The following is a 21678-nucleotide window of genomic DNA, read 5'->3' on the forward strand; positions in this document are numbered from 1 at the left end:
CAAGCTTCTTACCATGCAGCCATGCCTATGCTTGTTGTGTATATTTGCTTATTACCTCTTGTCTTTTGGGGTTTTTTTTAATCATTGAACTGCAGCCATGCTAGGGTATCATATTAAAGAGGTTACTCAAGCAAATTGATGCCAGTACTTACTTTTTAAAGTCTGGTATTTATTTTATCAGTGTCTTATGCTGTACTGTAAAGTTATGGGGATGTAAACAAACCAACACCAGTTGTCAGGCTGTGTTTAGGGTACAAACACTAAGACACATGTTTATATCATGAGCTTCGACCCAAGAGTCCATCTACAAGTTCTTTCACAAGGCATTGGTCAGCTTGAGGCTATAGTAGAAGACACTTGCCCAAAGAACTGCACAGTAGGATTGAACCTGAATCCACATGGTTGTAAAGAGAGCTTCTTCACCACACAGCCATGCCTGCGCCTATACACACAGCCATGTCTCAGAGGCATGAGGTTATCCAGATTGCAATACTGTGTCTGAAAAAAGTCAAAATGTAATGGGAGACAAAGTGTATATGGATGGATAATGGTACACTTGCAAATAATGATTCTGAGAAGGAAGAGGTACAGAAGTGCTACTATGAAAGGCTACTAAACATGGAAAATGCGTGGGAGAAAGAGAGCCTTCCAAATGTGAATCTGACAGAGAGACCAGTCATTCTAGTTGACAGCAATATGATAAAGCAAGGATATGAAGACAGGGAAAGTTCCTGGTCCATCAGAAATTACCACAAAGACGCTTTAAATATGGGGCAGTCACAAAAGTAAACATAAGAGCCTAATACAATCTTCTGGTTTCTCTGATCCTGTCTAACTGTCCTACGCATGGCAGCATGCAGTCTGGATTGTACACAGAGTGACGAAACCATTCTACACACTTCATTCGGTGTCTGGGCATTGCTGACTTGTGGGGTTATGCTAAACAGCTGCTGTCATGTGTAGGACGGATATATCTGTTGGCTGAGTCTGTAGTAATGATCGTGCCACCGCTCTCCTTCAATTGAGCAGGCAAGGCAGTTTTCCTTTGCTTGGTGGCTATAGTGAAAGTGGTTGTTTGGTGGACAAGACTGAAAAGCATAAGGACAGATATATTCCTCTTTGGTAGAGCTCTCATTGACTTCTTCAAGTTTCACTTGAAAAGGAAATTGAGAGTGAAGAGGGAAGTGCTGTCCTCAAGTGAGTTTATTGAGAGGTGGGTGAAAGTTGTGAAAATGGCACGAGTGGATGGTACCTCTCTAAGTGTAGACCTGTGAATTGGAGAGAAGGAACTGGAGAGGGTACTTGCTTCTGGGGTTTCAGGGAAATCTCAGACAGTGGGGTTCCTCAATTATCCCTAGAGGTTAAGGTGTTGCAGTCATGATCATAAGATTGTGGCTTCGTTTCTTGTACCAAGTGGGATATTGTGTTCTTGAGCAAAACCATTCATTTCCCATTTCTCCAGTCCTCTCCACTGTATAGGAGTTCCATCAACAGACCAGTGTCCCATTCAGAAGGGATGTAAGTTTGTAATCTCAATCACTTAATTTCCATGGATTATTATGAGGTTATTTTGAGTCCTAAGACTCATGATAGGCGTAAATACTATGAAGGAATGAAAGTCAAATTGAACTATGAACAGATTTGGAACAAAATCTCACAAAGCATTGCCCTTTTATTAATTACCTTCTGTCATTTATATTCATAACATTTAAAATTTTATTTTATTTTTTTGTAGATTCATGTGGTGAATGAAAACCGTTTGTATTCAAACTTTTCTGCTCGTAGTACTGATACATCTACATGCGGTCTGAGCTCTGGAATTATTCTTGGTAAAAAGGTTTTGAATCAACTTCATTATCTTATGGCCTGTAATGGCTACTCTCAGGCAAGTCTTTCTGAATTCTTTTGCTTTTTTTTATGAATACATATTAAATGTGCATGCTTAATTGCAAAATGACAATATTACACATGTATTATAGGATATTTATTGGGAGAGAAAGGCATTTTAAGTTTTTAACTTCTCATTCAATCTTAATCATATTATCTAATCAAGAAAATCTATTTACTTTGAATAAATATTTGTAGGAAGTATGGCTGTGAGAAGTTAACCCTTTTGATACCAACCCTCCCAAGATCAGCCCAATTCTTTGATACAAACTTCCTGTTTTAATGTGATCAAAATTAATACCTTTCATCAAAATTTCATGTTGATTTATGTTCCAAACACCAGCTTATAAATGGCAAATTATTTTGCTAAATTTCTTATTATTTTCAAAATTAATTGAAACAGAGGTACTATATTTCAACAGAAATATGATGACAAACAGTTTAAGGTGATTCACTTCTCACTGCATGATGAGGGAGTTGTGCTCCTAGGTGATAGATGTTCCTAGTCATATTTCATAGATGATTGATAATTAATCTTAGGAAAACTAGTCAGCTTTTATAAAATGTTTGTTCTTCCTACTTTGACAGCATAGAAATATCAATGTAAACAAATTGAAAACCAAAGAGTTAACAGATCTAGCTATTTTTGTTACTCACAGAATTCCAAATTAAAAGATACACTCACTGTCAAGCTGAAGGGAAGGCTGTGTTTTGTCATTCAGTCCTCTAGAAATAGCAGCTAAAATTCCCTCATATCACCTTCTATTTTGGAAAAGATCATAGAAAGATTATACTTGAATAAAGATGGGAATGGAATACAGCTGGAATCTATTTGGGTAAAGGTCTGCCTGATGAAAACAAGCAAAAACAATAACAAATAAGAAATATACTTGATTGATATCCCTTCAAAGATTATACAATATACATAATGCTGATTGTCTTTTCTGTCTTGAAGGTCATTTTGTTTCTCATTGGTGCTATTTCTATGGATATATTTACAATCTGCCTTGTTGATTCAAAAATGATAAATCTTTTAGTCATTCCTACATTGTATCTGTAATAAGAAACAAATCAACTAATTACAGGATCTTCTACGGTTGCCCAATCTTGAATGATTAACAACTGTTTTGTTACCTTGAGTTGATCTGTTTAGTTGATTCTGAAGACCAAGGAATTTGATTTTTTATGTGCATTCTGATTTTGATTTTGGAATTTATAGAATGACTGGTATCAACAGTTGTCACAAGCATAAGGTTGCTTGCTCTTAGCTCTCAAGAAAAGACTAAGTAGAATGATATGACTTAAACAGTAGTTCATCTCCTTCTTTAGCATGGCTGTCGGTATTTAATTAAATAAAAGCAACCCTATAAGTTTGCTTTATTAGTCCTGACTGTTCACAATTGTAGTAAGACAGAAGTTGTTATTATTGTGATAATAGTCAAGCATATCGTTCCTTATCTGTTACAAAAATTGACTAAGGTAAATATGCTGTAAAGTAATTCTTACTTTAGTTCAAAGCTAGCAATTTTGAGTTAAGAGGTAAAGTAGTTACATAGACCTCAATATTTGACATATTTATTTTGTCAACACTGAAAAGATTAAAAGCAAAGCCGACATCAGTGATATTTGAACTCATGATGTAAAGAACTAAAAGAAATGTTAAGCATTTTGTCCAATACATTAACAAGTCTGCCAGCTAGCTACTTTTATACTGTGAAATAATGGTTTCAAATTTTGGCACAAGGCCAGCAATTTCAGGGAGGGAGTAAACCAATTACATTGCCTCCAGTGCTCAACTGGTACTTATTGTTGTAGGGAATTAATAATAATGGCACACCCATCCCACATGACAAATGGAATGAGCCAGTTACTATAAGTAAGGTGTTGTTGGCTGGTATTGAGAGTATGTAGAGTACATGTAGACTGTGTTGATAGTGATGTCTATGCTGATATAGTAAATATACTGTGATACTGAGTGGACGTTATAGCAATCCAACCTTTTGAGGATAATAACACTGTACAACCAGGGGTCATATAGTGCCAGATAGAAATATTCTATTGACGACTTCAGAGTATAACAATATCTGTCAGAGCGATAACCATTGTACAAAGACAGATATGACAGTGACAAAAGACCACTTTATAATAGTGGTGATGAGGATAAGCCAATTCACATGGAGTTAATAGAAACTTAAAGAGGAGTTAATAAACTCACAAAGTTGGTGTACGAATTTTACGAAAAATCATAAAAGTATGGAAAATTTATTGGTGGGTTTGCTTGAGTTGCAAAAACAGCAACAACAACAACAACAGGTACAACTGCAAGAACAACAACAGAAGCAACAAGAACAACAAATAATATTACAGCAACAAATGCTGCAATTACTGAAGTCATCAGGAAAGCCAGAAAAAGTGTTCTTTGCCAGACTATGTTGCAAATTCAATAACTGAATTCAAATACAAACTTGACGAAGGAGTTACCTTCAGAGCATACTACAGAAGATATGAGCAAATCTTCGAGAAAGAAAGTAAAGATTGGGATGAGGAGTTGAAAACTCACTTAATCTTGAGAAAACTGGTGCCAACAAAACATGAGCGATACAGTAATTTTGTACTCCCAAGAAAACCATCTGCTGTAAAGTTTAAAATTTTCAGTGAAAAATGCTCCTTGTTCAACACACGGTGGAAGTGTCTGAACACAGAGAAAAAGTGTAATGAGGACTACATCACATATGTTGGAAGAATAAACAAGGAATGTGAGAAGTTTAAGCTGGATGAATTAACTCCAGATATGTTCAAATGCCTAATTTTTACACAGGGACTAACTGCCAAAAAAGATGCAGAAGTCAGAACTAGAATTCTTGCAAAGCTGGAGCAAAGCCAGGATGTAACCCTGCAAAAAGTGTTTGAAAAATGTGAAAGGATACTCAAATTAAGACATGACACAGAGGAAATTGAATGCAAAGATTGTTTCCAAGTAAAACCAATGTGGAAGAATCTGAATAGAGATAAAGTGTTTTCTAAAAAACATGACAAACATTAGGATATAAACCCATGTTTTGCATGTGGTAGTATGCACCTGAGGAAAAATTGTCCATTAAAAAAATGGAGTGTTTGCATTGTGGAAATATGGGACATATTAAAATGTACTGTAGAACAAAAATGACAAAACATCAGAACAATGGGAAAAAAATAAATAGTTTTTCATTAAAAAAAATGGGTAATACAAATGAACAGAAAATTCATACATGTGAAAATTAAAAATACAAGTGTAAAATTGAAGTTTGACACAGGTAGTGACATGACTATAAACGCAAAGCATGGAAACATATTGGTAAGCTGAAATTAATTAAATTTAAAAAGGTAGACATGGTGTTACAGGGAAAAGATTATATTTTATCGGTGAATGTCTATGTAACATAAGTCAAAACAAAAACAGCTAAGATATATGTATTAAAACATTCACTTAATTTATTTGGCACAGAGTGAATAGAATTATTCAATTTCTGGAATAAGCCCATAAGTGTTTTGTGTAGAAATATAGTCACCTCAGTCGAAGGTTCAAATGCAGCTGAGGGGCTAAAACAAAAAATCACAGTAAAATAAAGTGGAACACATATATTTAAATCAAAATGAAATGTACTATTCGTGAAAAAATTTTCCAACCTAGGAAAAAAGTAGATGTTCTATGGTCAAGACTACACATCAGTTTTGCTGGTACTTTCAACGGTCTATACTACTTAGTGGTAGTTGATAGTTTTTCAAAATGGCCTGAAATTTAAAAGTGTAAAAAACCAACCTCCTCAACTGTGATAAATTTGTTACATGAATTGTTTGCAAGATTAGGCATCCCAGTCAAGATAGTGTCCGACAATGGAACACAATTTGTGTCTAGCGAATTTTAAAGATTTTGTGAAATGTTTGTGGTAGAACATATCACTACAGTGCCATACTATTCCAGATCTAATGAACAGGCAGAATGCTTTGTTGATACCTTCAAAAGAACTTTAAGGAAAGCATGGATGAGGTAGCTCTTCAACAATTTTTCTCCAGTCATGGTTTATATTGTGTATAGAGAAAGGGAGGGAGATTGTAAGAAAAATACTGTGACAGTTAACATAAGAGGTGCAAGATGACTATACATACTAGACTTGGTGGCCGGCAATGAGTAAAGGAATGTCACACGCACATTTATAGTGAGAGAAAAAGGGAATAAATGACCAAGTAGTTATAGGAGGAGTTATAAAAATAAGAAGTTTGTTTTATTTAATTTTATTTTATTTTTCATTTGAAAATTAGTATTTGTTTCATCATTTTCTATAAGCAACAAGAAATTTTACAAAAGTTAAATAAAAATTATTGTGTGTGTGCGCCATATTTTCTGATATAATTCATTTTGACAAAAGTGTTCTTCCAAAGTTACCCAATATATGATGGGTAACACTAGTCCTCAGGAATATTTCAATCAAAATTTGCAATGATTTTCATTCCATGCTTGCATGGAGCAGAGATATTAAATGATGATGATATCATTATCAATATTAGTGTTGGTATTATGTTATGAGGGGGTGCTGAAAAGTTCCAGCTTTGCATAAAAGAAAATACAGGAGGGTCAGTTAATTATGATTTTATTCAGGGTGAAGATCCCCTTTGATCATGAATGACCATGAGATGCACCCAGAAAGTTCACCTGTGGGGTACAAGTCTGGGCAAGGTTGTTTATGGAAGACTATCAGTTGCCCATGCATACCACTGATGTTATCCAAGGAAAGGGCAAAGGCTGACACAGCTTGGCACCAGTGACCTCACAACTCATTTCTACAGCTGGGTGAACTGGAGCAAAGTGAAATAAAGGGTCTTGCTGAAGAACACAACACACAACCAGGTCTGGGAGTCAAACTCACTACCTCATGATTGTGAGCCAGATGCTCTAACCACTAAGCCATGTGCCTTCATGATTTTATTCAACAATGATGACATTTACTCCCCTCTCAGATTCACACACTTATTGCAGTGGTCCTTCAGTTTTTCTAAGCCCTGTAAAAGAACTCAGAAGGTTGGGCCTCCAACCAGGCCTTATGTGACAGCCTTAAAGTCATGAACTTTTCAGCACCTCCTCATAAGTTAGTGAATGTTGATCATCCTTGATTTGATTCTATGATACAAACTTTATGCTTTGAAGAGATCTCAATTATAACCTTGCATCAAAATTTCATGCTACTTTATGTTCTAAATACTAGTTTAATAATGACTATTATTTTACTGAATTCTTCATTATTTTCAAAATGAATTGATATAAAGTCAGTCTATTTCAACAGAAATAATGAAAGAGTTAAATTTTAAAACATTTAGCTTTTCCAAACCAAAATTATAAAATGTTTAAATATCCATTGTAATTGAGGAAATGATAATAATAATAATAATTATAATAATTATAATAATAATAATAATAATATTAATTTTCTGCTAAAGGTACAAGGCCTCAAATTTTTGGGGAGGGGACTAGTTGATTACATTGAACCAGTGTTCAACTGGTACTTAATTTATTCACCCTGAAAGATTGAAAGTCAAACTCGGCGGAATTTAAACTCACAACGTAGTGACGAACAAAATAACACTAAGCATTTCATCCAGCATGTTAATGATTCTGCCAGCTCACCACCTTAAGAATAATAATAATCTTTTCAAATTTTGCCACAAGGGCAGCAATTTTGGGGGAGAGGATGAGTTGATTACATCGACCCCAGTGTTCAACTGGTACTTATTTTATCAACCCTGAAAGGATTGAAAGGCAGAGTTGATCTCAGTGGAATTTGAACTCAGAACAGTGACAGGCGAAATACTGCTGAGCATTTCATCCAGCATGCTAACGACTCTGCCAGCTCGTCACTTTGCTTAATAATAATAATTGAGCAAATATAAAGATCTTGAGATAGAAATTAGCAAAATGTGGAATCTGAAGACGAAAACAATACCTATTGTCATAGGTGCCCTGGGAATGACAGCGAAACGGGCTGATTACTTCCTAGCTCAGATACCAGGAAACCCCAAAATGGCTGAAGTTCAAAAGATAGTGCTCATGGGAACTGCCCATATCCTACATAAAATACTGTCTATGTGATCTCAAATTTTAAAACAAACACATAATTTTCTTATGGTTTCTTAAACATTCACTAGAACAAAACTGTACAAATCCAAATATATGGTACCCTAGGCATAACACCTACATGAACTTCTAACTTGTTGTCTCTTGAGGTCTCTGGGTGAGACTTGGATCCAACTTGTACAAATGCAAAACAAAAGTCAAACATAATAATAATAATAATAATAATAATAATAATAATGTTAACGACTTCTTTATTTTAATAGTAATGATTTTAATCCTTTCTACTACAGGCACAAATTTTGGGGGAGTGGGGGGAAGCTTGTCAATTACATTGAACCTAGTAGTACTTATTTTATCAACCAGAAAGGTTGAAAGGCAAAGTCCACCTTAGTGGCATTGTCAAAGTAAGAAGAAATGCCACTAAGCATTTTGCCTTGCATGGTCATGATTCTGCTTGCTTACCACCTTCCTCCTCCTCCTCCTCCTTCTCCTCATAATAATAATAATAATAATAATAATAATAATAATAATAATATTTAAAAAAAGGATTGACGTAACTCTTCACGAAGGTAAATAGTCAAAACGAAGAGTGCGATTTTAGATGTTTTATTTTTTGAACAACATTTCGACAGAACGTCTGTCTTTCTCAAGTTCAAACCAAAAGGTGATTGAAAGTTCAAAATTTCAGAAACCAAACGTAATTTCTGATTCATATTTGAATGGTACGAAGTCCATTGGTCCAGGATTGGGTTCAACACTGGGGTCTAGTGAAACTAATAGGGCTGACAAGCCAACTGTGAGAAGGAATAAAACGCAAAAGCTGTAATTTACATTACGATTTTCCTTAGACACCCTTGGTGACTTCTAGAATTTCTGTATGTTCCAATTTTTATTCTGTGTACCATAAAATCAATCATCTCAATCTTCTTGATTTTTATATTTAAAAAAAGGATTGACGTAACTCTTCACGAAGATAAATAGTCAAAACGAAGAGCGCGATTTTAGATGTTTTATTTTTTTAACAACATTTCGACAGAACGTCTGTCTTTCTCAAGTTCAAACCAAAAGGTGATTGAAAATTCAAATTTTCAGAAACCAAACGTAATTTCTGATTCATATTTGAATGGTACGAAGTCCATTGGTCCAGGATTGGGTTCAACACTGGGGTCTAGCGAAACTAATAGGGTTGACAAGCCAACTGTGAGAAGGAATAAAACGCAAAAGCTGTAATTTACATTACGATTTTCCTTAGACACCCGGCTGCTTTGGTGACTTCTAGAATTTCTGTATGTTCCAATTCTTATTCTGTGTACCATAAAATCAATCATCTCAATCTACTTGATTTTTATATTTAAAAAAAGGATTGACGTAACTCTTCACGAAGGTAAATAGTCAAAACGAAGAGCGCGATTTTAGATGTTTTATTTTTCAATCACCTTTTGGTTTGAACTTGAGAAAGACAGACGTTCTGTCGAAATGTTGTTCAAAAAATAAAACATCTAAAATCGCGCTCTTCGTTTTGACTAATAATAATAATAATAATAATAATAATAATTATAGCTGGATTCATGTTATATGTAAATATCTCTGCTTATATTTAATATTTTTATTATTTAGACATATGTTGACCAAATTAATGAAGATGTGGTGTGTGTCACAAGGCATAACCCATCAAATCACGAGTCTGTTGTCCTGATTGCTCGCACTTCATTCAGTTTTCCAAGCGATCCAAGTAATAGAGGCACTCATATTCACACCATTCATTTGCCAGGTAAGATTTCAAAAAGACAAAAACCCTCTTGCTGATATTTGTTATCAATATTTTGAATGTTTATAATTTGAGATGAGTTGTTGTTAATAGGATCATAATCATCATCATCATCATCATCATCATCATCATCATCATCATCATCATCATTGTCATAATTAACATCCATCTTCCAGTCTAACATGGATTGGACAGGTTGATAGGATCCAGAGAGCCAGAAAACTACTTCAAGCTCCAACGTCTGCTTTGACATGGTTTCTACAGTTGGATGCCCTTCCTAATGCCAACCACTTTACAGAATGTACTGGTTTATTTTTCTTTTCATGACACTGGCACTAGTGAGGTCACCAGGCAACTAGCAAGACATCAGGGCTAGACCCAGACAACAGTAAGATTTTCCCATTCTGTGGGGCTAACCCCCTCATCTGGGATGCTACATGCTGTAATGTCTCAAGATACAAGCATGGCCTAGACACTGCAGGCTTCCCTACCCAGCTCGAGCCATTGGGGCTTGACCAAGGGTATGGTAAAAGGCCACTGTGTATAACAGTTTTCCTGTTCTGTGGCAGTAGGCCCTTTATCTAGGATGCTACATGTTGTATCATGTTCTTTAGTAGCAATTTGGTATGTTCAGCTACCAGCCCAGGCTCTGCTGCTCATCAGGCTGAGAAAAGCAAACCATCAAAGTATCAGTCACTCTCTGACAGGTTTATGATCAGGCCTGTGGCAGTAGAGACTTCCAGTGTTCTCAGCCCCTGGACCACATCCCTGCTAAATGCTGTCGGGATGGAGATGGGTGTCTGCAAGTGTGAGCCCTGTCAGTTAGAATGACTGCTCCAGTGCATCTCCTTTGCCATCCTTTGGCGCAATGCCCTTTCCATTTTGTCTGTTGGGACCAGGAGGTGGTCTGAATTGCAGGTAATTGTACATTCCACTCCTTAATGTAAAGTTAGTCCATATAAATTGCTCCGTTAAATTCTCAAGAGGTGAGTATAAGAGAAAATACAGAGGATTGGGAAAGGTGGGTGAATAAGTTTATTAGAGACGGGGATGAGAGTGACTGATGGTCACATGGGGTTAGAGGAGAATGTAGTGAGCAATGAACAAGGATAGAGGTGTGGTTGAAAATAAATATCAGTGCAGGGGAGGAGGGTGAAAGAAATAGAAGTGGTTCAGGAAAGAGAAGGTGATAAGTAGCAATAAAGGAAGGGACAAGGGGCAGCACAATTTGATAAACATCTTCTTTACAAATGAAATATGTGCTGTTTTTTATATATATATTTACCTGTAAAAAGGGCAAGACCCCTTTTGATCATGAATGACCATGGGATGCACCTAGAAAGTTTGCCTCTGAGGCACAGGTCTGGGCAAGGCTGTTTATAGAAGACTATCAGTTGCCCATGCATACCAGCCTCCCCTCTCCACACCACTAACGTTATCCAAGGGAAGGGCAAAGGCCAATAGAGCTTGACACCAGTGATGTCACAACTCATTTCTACAGCTGAGTGAACTGGAGCAATTAAATAAAGGGTCTTGCTGAAGAACATAACACAGAGCCTGGTCCAAGAATTGAACTCACTACCTCATGACTGTGAGCTCAACACTGTAACCACTGAGCCTACACTCTATTTTTATAGGTTTAATTCTTCTGCATTCAGATTACTCTGTCAAATGTAATACTTATTTACTCACATTGGTTTGAATTAATTATGTGTTAACTCATAGCTTGAATATTTCAATGATGTGATTAGTTATTTTTAGAATAACAGTTACATTGTAGGGTGGTTGAGATAGGCCAGATTTGTTTGGTTTGAACATGAAATGAAGTTGAATATTTGGGCTGGATATGTCTGGTTTAAATGTTAAAAGGGTTAATTTAGAACAATCATAAAGTGTTTTCATTTTGGGTGTGGTATGTTAGCACCAGTACTTTAGAAAATGAAGTTTACTTCTATGTACACAGCCTGGAATAAGGTACCTACTGAGGATCAGAATTAAAATGGATCAAAATGTAGTTGCCATCATCATCATCATCATCATCACCACCACCACCATCACCATCACCACCACCACCACCACCACCATCACCACCACCACTTTAATGTCAAAGTTTTTCATGCTTTCATGAGTTGGGCTAAGTTTATTGAGGCAGATTTCCTGCAGCTGGATGCCTTTCCTGTTGCCAACCCTCACCTGTTTCCAAGCGAGATAATATTTCCCCATGACCAGACAGGATTTCATAGCATATTGGAAATGAATGACACTGTTTGCATGACAGTGACATTCATTTACAGCTTTCATGTAATGTCAAGACAAAGAGACACACTCATTCACACACACACACACACACACACACACGATGGGCTTCTTTCAGTTTCCATCTACCAAACCCATTCACAAAACTTTAGTCAGCTCAGGGCTATAGCAGTTGCCCAATATATCACATAGTGAGACTGAACCCAAAACCATGTGGTTGGGAAGCAAACTAATTAATGTGCTTCTGTAAATATAAGAAAGCTTTAATTCCCAAAGGACCAAAATCTTTTGTTTAACCATGATTCACTTTAATGGGATTCTGAAGTATAGTTGCATTCTTACCTTTAGTTTAAAACCTAAATTTTTATTTAAAACTCCTTTCAGTTTTGCTTATCTCATGAGATTGTGTGCTGGAATGAAAACAATTGCAGCGTGGAAGGTGTTTATAAGCCATTTAAGAAATACACAAAAAACCGTTAGATTCACTTCAACATTTAAATTTAATTTGCCAAAATATTTTCATCTCTTTGAGACCGCGACCTGTTATATATATAACTGGAGAAGCCTTGTGTCTCCTTTTCAGCAAGACACCTGTTCCTATCACTCTATCATACTTTTACTTCCCTCAGTACTCAGCTGAGCAATTTTGTCTTGCAAATTACTTGGTGACCTCACTAGTGCCTATGCCATAAAAAAAGCAACCTGTATACTCTGTAAAGTGATTGGCATTAGGAAGAGCATCCAACCATGGAAACCATGCCAAAACTGACATTAGTGCTTGGCTCATTGGTTCCAGTTGAACCATCCAAACCATGCCTACATAAAAAATATGGATATAAAGCAATTATGATGATGATAATTTTATTAAATTTTGATTAGACCTCACCCAGTCAATCATTACAAGATAGAACCATTTTTTCCCTTATAACAGATAATTTAACTTCTGATATGTGAGGGATATAACCAAAGTCATTGATATCTAATTAAACTAACTCTAATTGTATCAAATATTCCTTTGCTAATACACAATTCTGGTTTGATATTTTTTCATCAACAGGTGTTGTGGATGAAGTCATTTTTGAAATGAAACTGGTTCACCGAGAAGGCTGTGAGTATCATATGGATCACGAATATATCAACGGTTTACCTGATTATCGACTTAACCTGGTGGAACATATTAAAATCAATTTCAGTGAAATGATCAAAGTTACAAAATCCGATAAAAACTGCGTTGAAATTAACTTCAAAAACTTCCCACCCAGCAGTGTTATTGCAATTAAGTAAGTTAGAATTACATTTATCAGTATTTGCAACATACTTATCTGATCATGCTACTGTTGATATGTTGTGGGTTATCTCTGGTTATAAGTTGCTGCCTATATGGTTTAAAAAATGTTTTATGTTGTGTTGGTAGGCTGTTCATTTATAGATGATAACCTTACACGGTACAATGTCATTTATAGTGTACTGTACACTGTGATGAGTAATATTAGATATACAGGAAGGCAGAATCATTAGTATGCCAAGCAAGATGCTTAATGACATTTTGTCAGTCTTTACATTCAGAGTTCAAATTCTGCTGAAGTTGACTTTGTTTTTCATTCTTTCAGGATCAATAAAATAGGTACTAGTTGAGCATTGGTGTCGAGATAATCAATTTACTTCCTACCCCAAAATTGCTGGCCTTGTGCCAAAATTTGAAAGCAATATTAGATGTACAGTAGCGTACACTATACACTATAAAAGGTATAACCAGTTATACAGTATGGTACATTGTACACTGTGCAGTATATACTATAACAGGCAATATTAGATATATGGTATTATAAGTACTTTATTATAAATTATAGAAATGCTTCCTAAGTCTATTATTCAGTTATACTGTAAACTAAACATGTCTTCTATATTTCTGTCAATGTTATTATTCGTATATGGTCTATAATAATAATATTCTATATCTCTCTCTTTCTTTCTATATATATATATATCTATGTGTGTGTGTGTGTGTGTGTGTGTATGTATGTATTGTTTATAATTCACTATATTCAAGATAGTTGGCATATATTTTCTAGCCTTTAATCTTTTGGTCATTCCTGTTAATTCTTATGTTTCTGCTGCAATCTTTAACTAATGCTAACTTTGCTTTATGTTCTTATAGAATGTCTCTTCCACCACAAGCGAAAGATTGTATTCTCAAAGTAAGAAGTTATCTCAATGAATTTGGCTATTTAATGAGGTCTTACAGTGGACGTTCACTGTTTAATAAAGAACCCAGTAGCTTCCGAGAGATTATTGAACACTTGAACTATGATAATCTTAACCGTGTTATGTATCGTGTGGCCCAGGAAGAGGAAAATGATGGACTTGGTATAAGTTCCTATGAAATACCAAAGTATGGTCATTTAAATTACTGTGGTCTTCAAGGTAATTGGCATTTTCAAATGTTTTCTTTTTTCACATGATTATTAGAAATCAAAACAAAGAGGATTTGATTTAGTGGGGTGAGGAGTATATCACTAAAACTTTGAAGGATATAATTGTCAAAATAATACAGTTTCACTCTGGGTAAAGACCCCCTTTGGTCATGAATGACCATGGGATTGCATCTAGAAAGTTCTCCTCCAAGACTCAAGTCCAGACAAGGTTGTTTAATGAAGACCAGAAATTGCTCATGCATACCAGCCTCCCCTCTCTGTGCCACTGAAGTTATCCAAGGGAAAAGCAAAGGATGATTCAGCTTGACACCAGTGACGTTGCAACTTATTTCTACAGCTGAGTGAACTGGAGCAACATGAATTAAAGTGTTTTGCTCAAGAACACAGCACAGAGCCCAGTCTGGGAATCAAACTCACTACCTCATGATTGTGATGCCAATGCTCTAACCACTGAGCCATGTACCTTCACTCTATATGTTGTCTATACTACATGTAAATTGTTTTAGATAACATAAATAGACATTATCAGCCCCCTTTGTGCTACTAATTACCTCCCCCCTGTACTGGAACCATTTCCTTTTAAAATCCATCCCACATTTTCAATATCATCCCTTCCCATTTCATTTTCCAATGATTACTGCTTTCTGTGCCTCCAGTTTCTCTCCTTTTCTGAGCTACATCTTAGTACTGCTATACCTCATTTTCAACACTCTCATATCCACTATCATTTTTATCACTCTAGCATATCTGCCCTCACCAACTTTATCCCCCATTCACCATAGGCACCCCTGCATACCACTGACTTCTATCTTTGTCACTGTATATCTCCCTCTCTCCCTCATTCTCTCAGCCCACATATTATCTCCCTGTTTTCTGATCTGTCTGCAGGCTTATTATACTGCTGCTCTCCACTCTTCTTGTACTACTCCTTATCAACTCATTCCTGAACCATTCCTATTTCTTTCACTTTTATCCCCAAAATGATATTTACCATCAAATACACCTCCACTCTTGTTCATCATTCACTACATTCACCTCTACCTCATCTCTAATAGTCTGTCATTCTCCTCTCATAATATTATGCATTTACCCATCTACTCTTCTCAACCCTCTATCCATATTTTCTCTTATACCTACCTTCCTTGACAGTATACTCTGATACCTTGCCACCAGTTACTCCCACCTACTCTTATATAATGCAGGACAGCCATATATCTCCTCTACAGCAAGGCACCTGCACCTGTCTATTATACTTTAACCTCTCACAACATGGTGTAAAGCTATCCCTTTCTCTACAAAACCCACTTAGTCAAGGAGTCTTATGTAGAGGAAAATTTATCACTTCTCCACATCAAGGTCATATTGAAAAAATAGATGCCAATGGAGGACAAAAAACAGTAATTTATCTTTCTGTTAAATAGTTTTGCATTCCTTTTTTATAGGTGTAGGTGTGCACAGGTACAGATGTGGCTATGTGATTAAGAAGCTTGCTTTCCATCCATATAATTTTTTGTTCAGCCCCACTGCATGACATACTGGGAATGTGTCTTCAACTATAGACCCAGGCTTATCAAATCTATATGAGTGAATTTGCTAGAATGGAAATTGAAAAAGCCCATCATGTATATATACATACACAAACAGTAGATTTTAAAAAGAAAACAACATCCAGGAAGGAATAGACTTAAAAGTGATTATTTTCCTACTCTTACTAAAGGCTTCATCATTATACTAAAGGTTTCCATTAAAAGCATGCTGCTAAATAACTTCAAATCTATTTCTGTCTATTCTGAAATTTCTGTCCTCTCCACATAGTGCACATTTTACTAAATATGGTGACTGTGACTTCAAAGTTTCACAGACAACACCTCAGATAAGCTGTTGCCACGAAAACTTTACAGTCACACTCATCCTAGACTCTAGTCATGTTTTCAGTGAATGTTACTTGCTATTTATAATTTAATGTTTAAAACACTAAATATAGTGAACAGTCTAAGTCAGGTCAGAGATCTTATCACAGGCTGATGAGACCTACTACTGATATCATATAAACCAATATTACCTGTTCCATGGTAAAGTGGTTGGTGACGAAATCAGTTTCCTCCACTTGAGTAGCTTGTTACTCTTATGAAGAGAGTACCTGGACACCCAAAAGGACTAAAAATAAGACCTGTTGAATGAGTTTCTTGTGGGCCAATGGGCCATCCAATTGGGGAAAGCAATGGCAAACCACCACAATATCTTTACCAAGAAGACACTATGAGAAAGAACAATGTATTACTTCATTCCCAGAATATAGAATCTATTTCCATATGTGTACTGCCTTAATACATCACAAAATATCTACAATTGGTTTAACTCAAAGGCGTTTTAGCTAGTTGTTCCATAACAAACCCACTTGACCATTAAATTCCAACAACACATCAGGAGGTTTCACCAATTCATATATCTTGGCAGGAAGTATAAGAATTCAGGTTTTGCTATCTAGCATCATTCTTATCAGCGACCTGCCATTAACCCTTTAGTATTTAAACTCATCCTATTTGGCTTAAATATTCTACTTGTTATTATGCTCAAACCAGCCAGATCTGACCTCTCGCACCTACCCTGCAATGTCATTCTAAAATAAACAGTCACAGCATTGAAATCTTAAAGCTATGAGATAATGCACAATTAATTCAAAATAATGTGAGTAAATAGGCATTATATTTAACAGAGTAATCTGAATGTTAATGGATTAATGAGTGAGGTACCCAGATAAAATGCTTCTATTAAATGTGACTGTATGAGGTGGTTGGCATTAGGAAGGGTATCCAGCCTAAAAACCATGCTAAAACAGACAATGAAGTCTGGTGCAGTCTGCCGCCTAGCCAGCTCCTTGTCAAACTGTCTAACTCATACCAGCATGGAAAACAAATATTAAATAATGATGACAAAACTAGTTGCAGGGCTAACCTTTAGGCCAGCAATTTAACATTATTACCATTTCTTCCATCTTTAGGCAGAGGGAATGTGCTTTTATTTGTCTACAGTGTCATCATTAGTATTCTGTTACTCATAAACCCCTTCATCACTGATTCCTCCCACCCCCACCCCCACACAAACTTCTTACCTGCCATTCACTATATCCACCCCTAAAACCTGCTCAGTCCCTACCATTATCACCTACTCTTTCCTACCTCCCCTACTTATCATCTCTGGACACCTGTTCTTCATTCATTATATTCAGTACCTCAACTCATTCCCCATCTCTCACACTCTCATACACTGTTGCATCCTCCATCCATCTACACTCCTGGTTCTTCTACCTCCATTCACTTCTGCTCAACTTGTACCTTGAGGGTCCACACGTACACATTACTGTTGCTGTTATTGCTTCCCCACCCCACTCTTCTCTGAACCCCCCCACTCCACCTTGATCAACACTACCCTTTCTTCTAAAATAAATGTAAATAGCCTGTTCTGCTGTGGCCCCTTTTCTCATACTTCTATCCCTCTCCATCACAACAGAGATGGCTTTAATCTTGAGAAACTGCCTCTATTGGAATATGTTGTCTCTCAAGCTGCTCAGTGACCTCACTAGTACTGGTGTTGTGAAAAAAGCATCCAGTATACATTTTAAAGTGGTTGGTGTTAGGAAGAGCATCTAGCTGTAGAAACCATGCCAAAGAAGACAGCGGAGCATGATGCAGTGCTTGGACAGTCAGATCCTAGTAAATTGTCCTGTCCTTGCTAGCATGTAACAAGGACAATAAATGATGATGATGATAATGCTGATGGTGATGATTTCTTTCATCACAATTTCTGTGTCCCAGTAACTATATATAAAAAGGAAAACAATGTGTCTTTTTTGAAGAATGCTGACTGATTACATTACATTTTCAATAGGTATTGCAGAACTTCTTGACAAGGTTCGTACTAACAATGACCTTGGACATCCTCTATGTGACAACCTCAGAGAAGGGGACTGGTTCTGTGATTACATTGTGAAACGGCTGGAAGTACATGATGGCACTAAATTGGTATGTCATTTATCATTCTCATAATAAATAGATATATTTAAAATAACTTGTATTTTTTTTTTATTTTGAATGGGTTTTCATTTCATTTGCTTTATTTTATTTTATTGTTTTTTTTCTTGTTTGTTTGTTCTTTTGTTTCAGCTTGGTGAATGGTTTGGAAGGGTCTTTGCCCAATTGAAAATGATGCCTCGTTACCTGATTCCAAGTTATTTTGATGCTATTGTTTCTGGAGCATTTATTCTTATCCAAGATCATGCTTTGGAACTAATGTCACCGTGAGTTTATATATATATATGTATATATATATATATTTTGCCTTTCCTCTAGTAACAACTTTTTTTCCATGTAAGCATTGATATTGAAATTAAATAAAATGAAAACAAATAAATAAATAGATGTACTCGTAGTTTCTGACACTTGTGCTAAGCCCAATACTTTTTGGGTGAAGTTGTAACTATTTTCTGCTAGGTATTTTGACAAGTATCATCATCATCATCATCATCATCATCATCATCATCATCATCGTTGTTTAACATTTGTTTTCTACGTTGGTATGGTTTGGATGGTTTGACAGGAACTGGCCAGCTGGAGATCTGTCCAGGTTCCAATTGTCTGTTTTGGCATGTTTTCTATGGCTGGATGCCCTTCATAACACCAACCACTATACAGAGTGTGCTTGGTGCTTTTTACGTGCTACTGACACCAGTACTTTTATGTGACACTGGCATGAGTGCTTTTTAGGTGGCTTTAATCTCATAACTTTAGAATTGTCAGTAGTCCAGGGAGAAGGCACAACATCCAGGGGTATACAATGTCAGTAGAAGACTTATAATTTCATAATTCTCTCAGTGGTTCTCTACAGTGCTTTGGAAAATACTCTAAACATTTCTTGCATTTAACTTGACAGAAAAGTGACTAAAGACTGAGACCAAGATTTTCTGGAGACTATCTAAGAAAGAAATGCAAACCAGAATCTGGGGGAACTAGTGGTTGTCTATATTTTATCTATTTTTATCTTCAATCTTTGACTTCTTTCAATCATTGGACTGCAACCATGCTGGAGCACCACCTTGATAGATTTAGTTGAACAAATCAACCCCGGTACTTACTTTTTTTTTGTTTGATACTTATTTTACCAATCTTTTTTGCTAAATTGCTAAGTTATAAGGACATAAACAAACCAACCTGGCTGTCATGCAGTGAGGAGTGTAGTAGTGGGGACAGAGGCGCATACACACACATGCACACATACTCATACATACCAGTGATGTGCACTCCAGCCATGCATTGCATGGCCATTTATCTTTTATACAACTCAAAACTAAATTTAAGATGGTAATTTATCTGTAACTATGTCCAAGAAGTTATCAAAATCATTGAAAATGAAACTAAGTAGTTAATTTGTTTCTACTTAGAAGAAGATGGTCAGATGCAATACAAATATAGCATTACCTGGATTATTAAAAACAGCTCCACTTGATCTTACTTCTCATTCCATTAAAAATAGCTTTGAAGTCATGCAATGTTAAAAATGCATGAAAGTTCTTGTCTTTGGTCTCCTTTTTCTATCTGTTAATACATCTTTCTATGCTTTGTCAGTTGTTTTGTAATTGGTGCTGCTAAAGACTAACCACATCGTTCAATGGATTTCACCATTTGATCTCAGTCAAAGGCACTAATACAGCCCTTTCAAAATTCTTTATCTGGCAGATCAGTTCTCTCATTCAGAGTACTAGGACCTAATTTTCGCCAACAGAACGCGCACGCGCGTGCGCATGCTTGCAAACACACACACACACACACACACACACACACACACACACACACACCTCTTTTATAAAATCCTTTGAATTTACAAAATATTAGTCCAGCTAACTGAAATGTGTGAAGTTCTAACAAGAAATGTATTTAATAATTTCAGATTAATCAATATGAAAGGAAAAAATGGTGAAATGAAAGTGCTATGCTAAATAAATTATTCTGGTTGCTAAGCTTGTTATTTAGTTTAGAAAAAAACTGTTTGGAGATATAAAAGTTAGGATGATTTAAATAATCTACATATGGCCATGCTAAAACATGAACATTCCCAAAGACATAAAATCTTTGATAGATCTTAAAACATTTGAGAATGTTCAGAGAGACTTGCAATTGGATGCATATGTAAAACAGAGCATACAACAACAAAATGAAGTTAGATGAAATAGATCCATTCTGCGGTGATTGATGCAGTTATTTTTTTCGGTCGCCAGGAATTATCATTTCAGGTTCATTTTGAATCTAAAGAATCCAATAACTGCGGAAATTATAAAGAATTCTTATATTTAATCTATATTAATAAATGTGAAATTCTGTCTGTCCACCTGCCATCTCTGTATCTCAGTCTATATTTGCTCTATGTAGACATGTTATACCCTTTTGGAATCAGGATGTTCCTGGGATTGAAAATCTTCCCTTCATTTGGTTCTTGAACATCCAGCATTGGGATCTGATTTAAAAGCATTTGAGTTGTTATTTCTAGCAGGTAAAGCTTGGCTGATTCATGCCACCTTGGTTGGCATTTGTCAGATGATGTCAGAGATCAAGAAGATAATTTTATGTTGAGATAAGAACTTTGGGACAAATTGGCCAACAGTTGGAATTCAACTTGGGACTGGAACAATAGAATGATTGCATTACAGAATTAATTCTCTGTCCTTAACCTCTGACCAAACACCACCGGGGTATATAGTCATTATGGGCGTATTATAGTCATGCTATTTAGCTCTCTTTAGTTTTGGGCCACAGGTCCAATTAACCCTCTATAGGAACTGGCTTAAAAGTTAGCTTTTGTTTTCTCAAGTTTGTCAAGCAGAATTCAAAATGACTTAATTGATGCAGTTCAAAAAGTTATATTGGATGAAATAGAAAATGAATTGAAGCAGGTTAAATTTGCAGCTATTTTTGTAAGTGAAACGTCCGATGTATCAAAATATTCACAACTGTCAACTGTTTTACATTATTTTACAAAAAAATTGTTATTAAAGAACGATTTATCAGTTTTAATGATTTTAGTGCAGATTGTTCAGCAAATACTTTATCTGAACATATTTTAAAATCTATTGAAACGTGGAAATGTGGAAACAAATTAATTACACAAACCTATGATGGTGTCGCTACAATGGCAGGACAATTAAGTGGGTTACAGTCAAAGGTAAGAGAGAAATA

At 35.9% G+C, this 21678-nt stretch overlaps 1 protein-coding gene across 7 annotated transcripts in view; it reads left to right on the top strand.

Moving 5' to 3' along the window:
- LOC106878848 (glycogen debranching enzyme) overlaps positions 1–21678 on the top strand; it is a 123978-nt gene that overhangs the window by 81929 nt on the left and 20371 nt on the right. For all 7 annotated transcript variants that reach the window (XM_052970632.2, XM_052970628.2, XM_052970626.2 and 4 more), the window contains 6 exons: positions 1736–1885; positions 9611–9764; positions 13075–13297; positions 14176–14441; positions 18341–18474; positions 18616–18749. In XM_052970632.2, the coding sequence (XP_052826592.2) occupies positions 1736–1885; positions 9611–9764; positions 13075–13297; positions 14176–14441; positions 18341–18474; positions 18616–18749 (1061 nt within the window). The remainder of the gene's footprint in view (positions 1–1735; positions 1886–9610; positions 9765–13074; positions 13298–14175; positions 14442–18340; positions 18475–18615; positions 18750–21678) is intronic.

The sequence above is a fragment of the Octopus bimaculoides genome, chromosome 9 (genome assembly GCF_046866305.1).
Source record: "Octopus bimaculoides isolate indiv1 chromosome 9, ASM4686630v1, whole genome shotgun sequence".
NCBI classification, from domain to species: domain Eukaryota; kingdom Metazoa; phylum Mollusca; class Cephalopoda; order Octopoda; family Octopodidae; genus Octopus; species Octopus bimaculoides.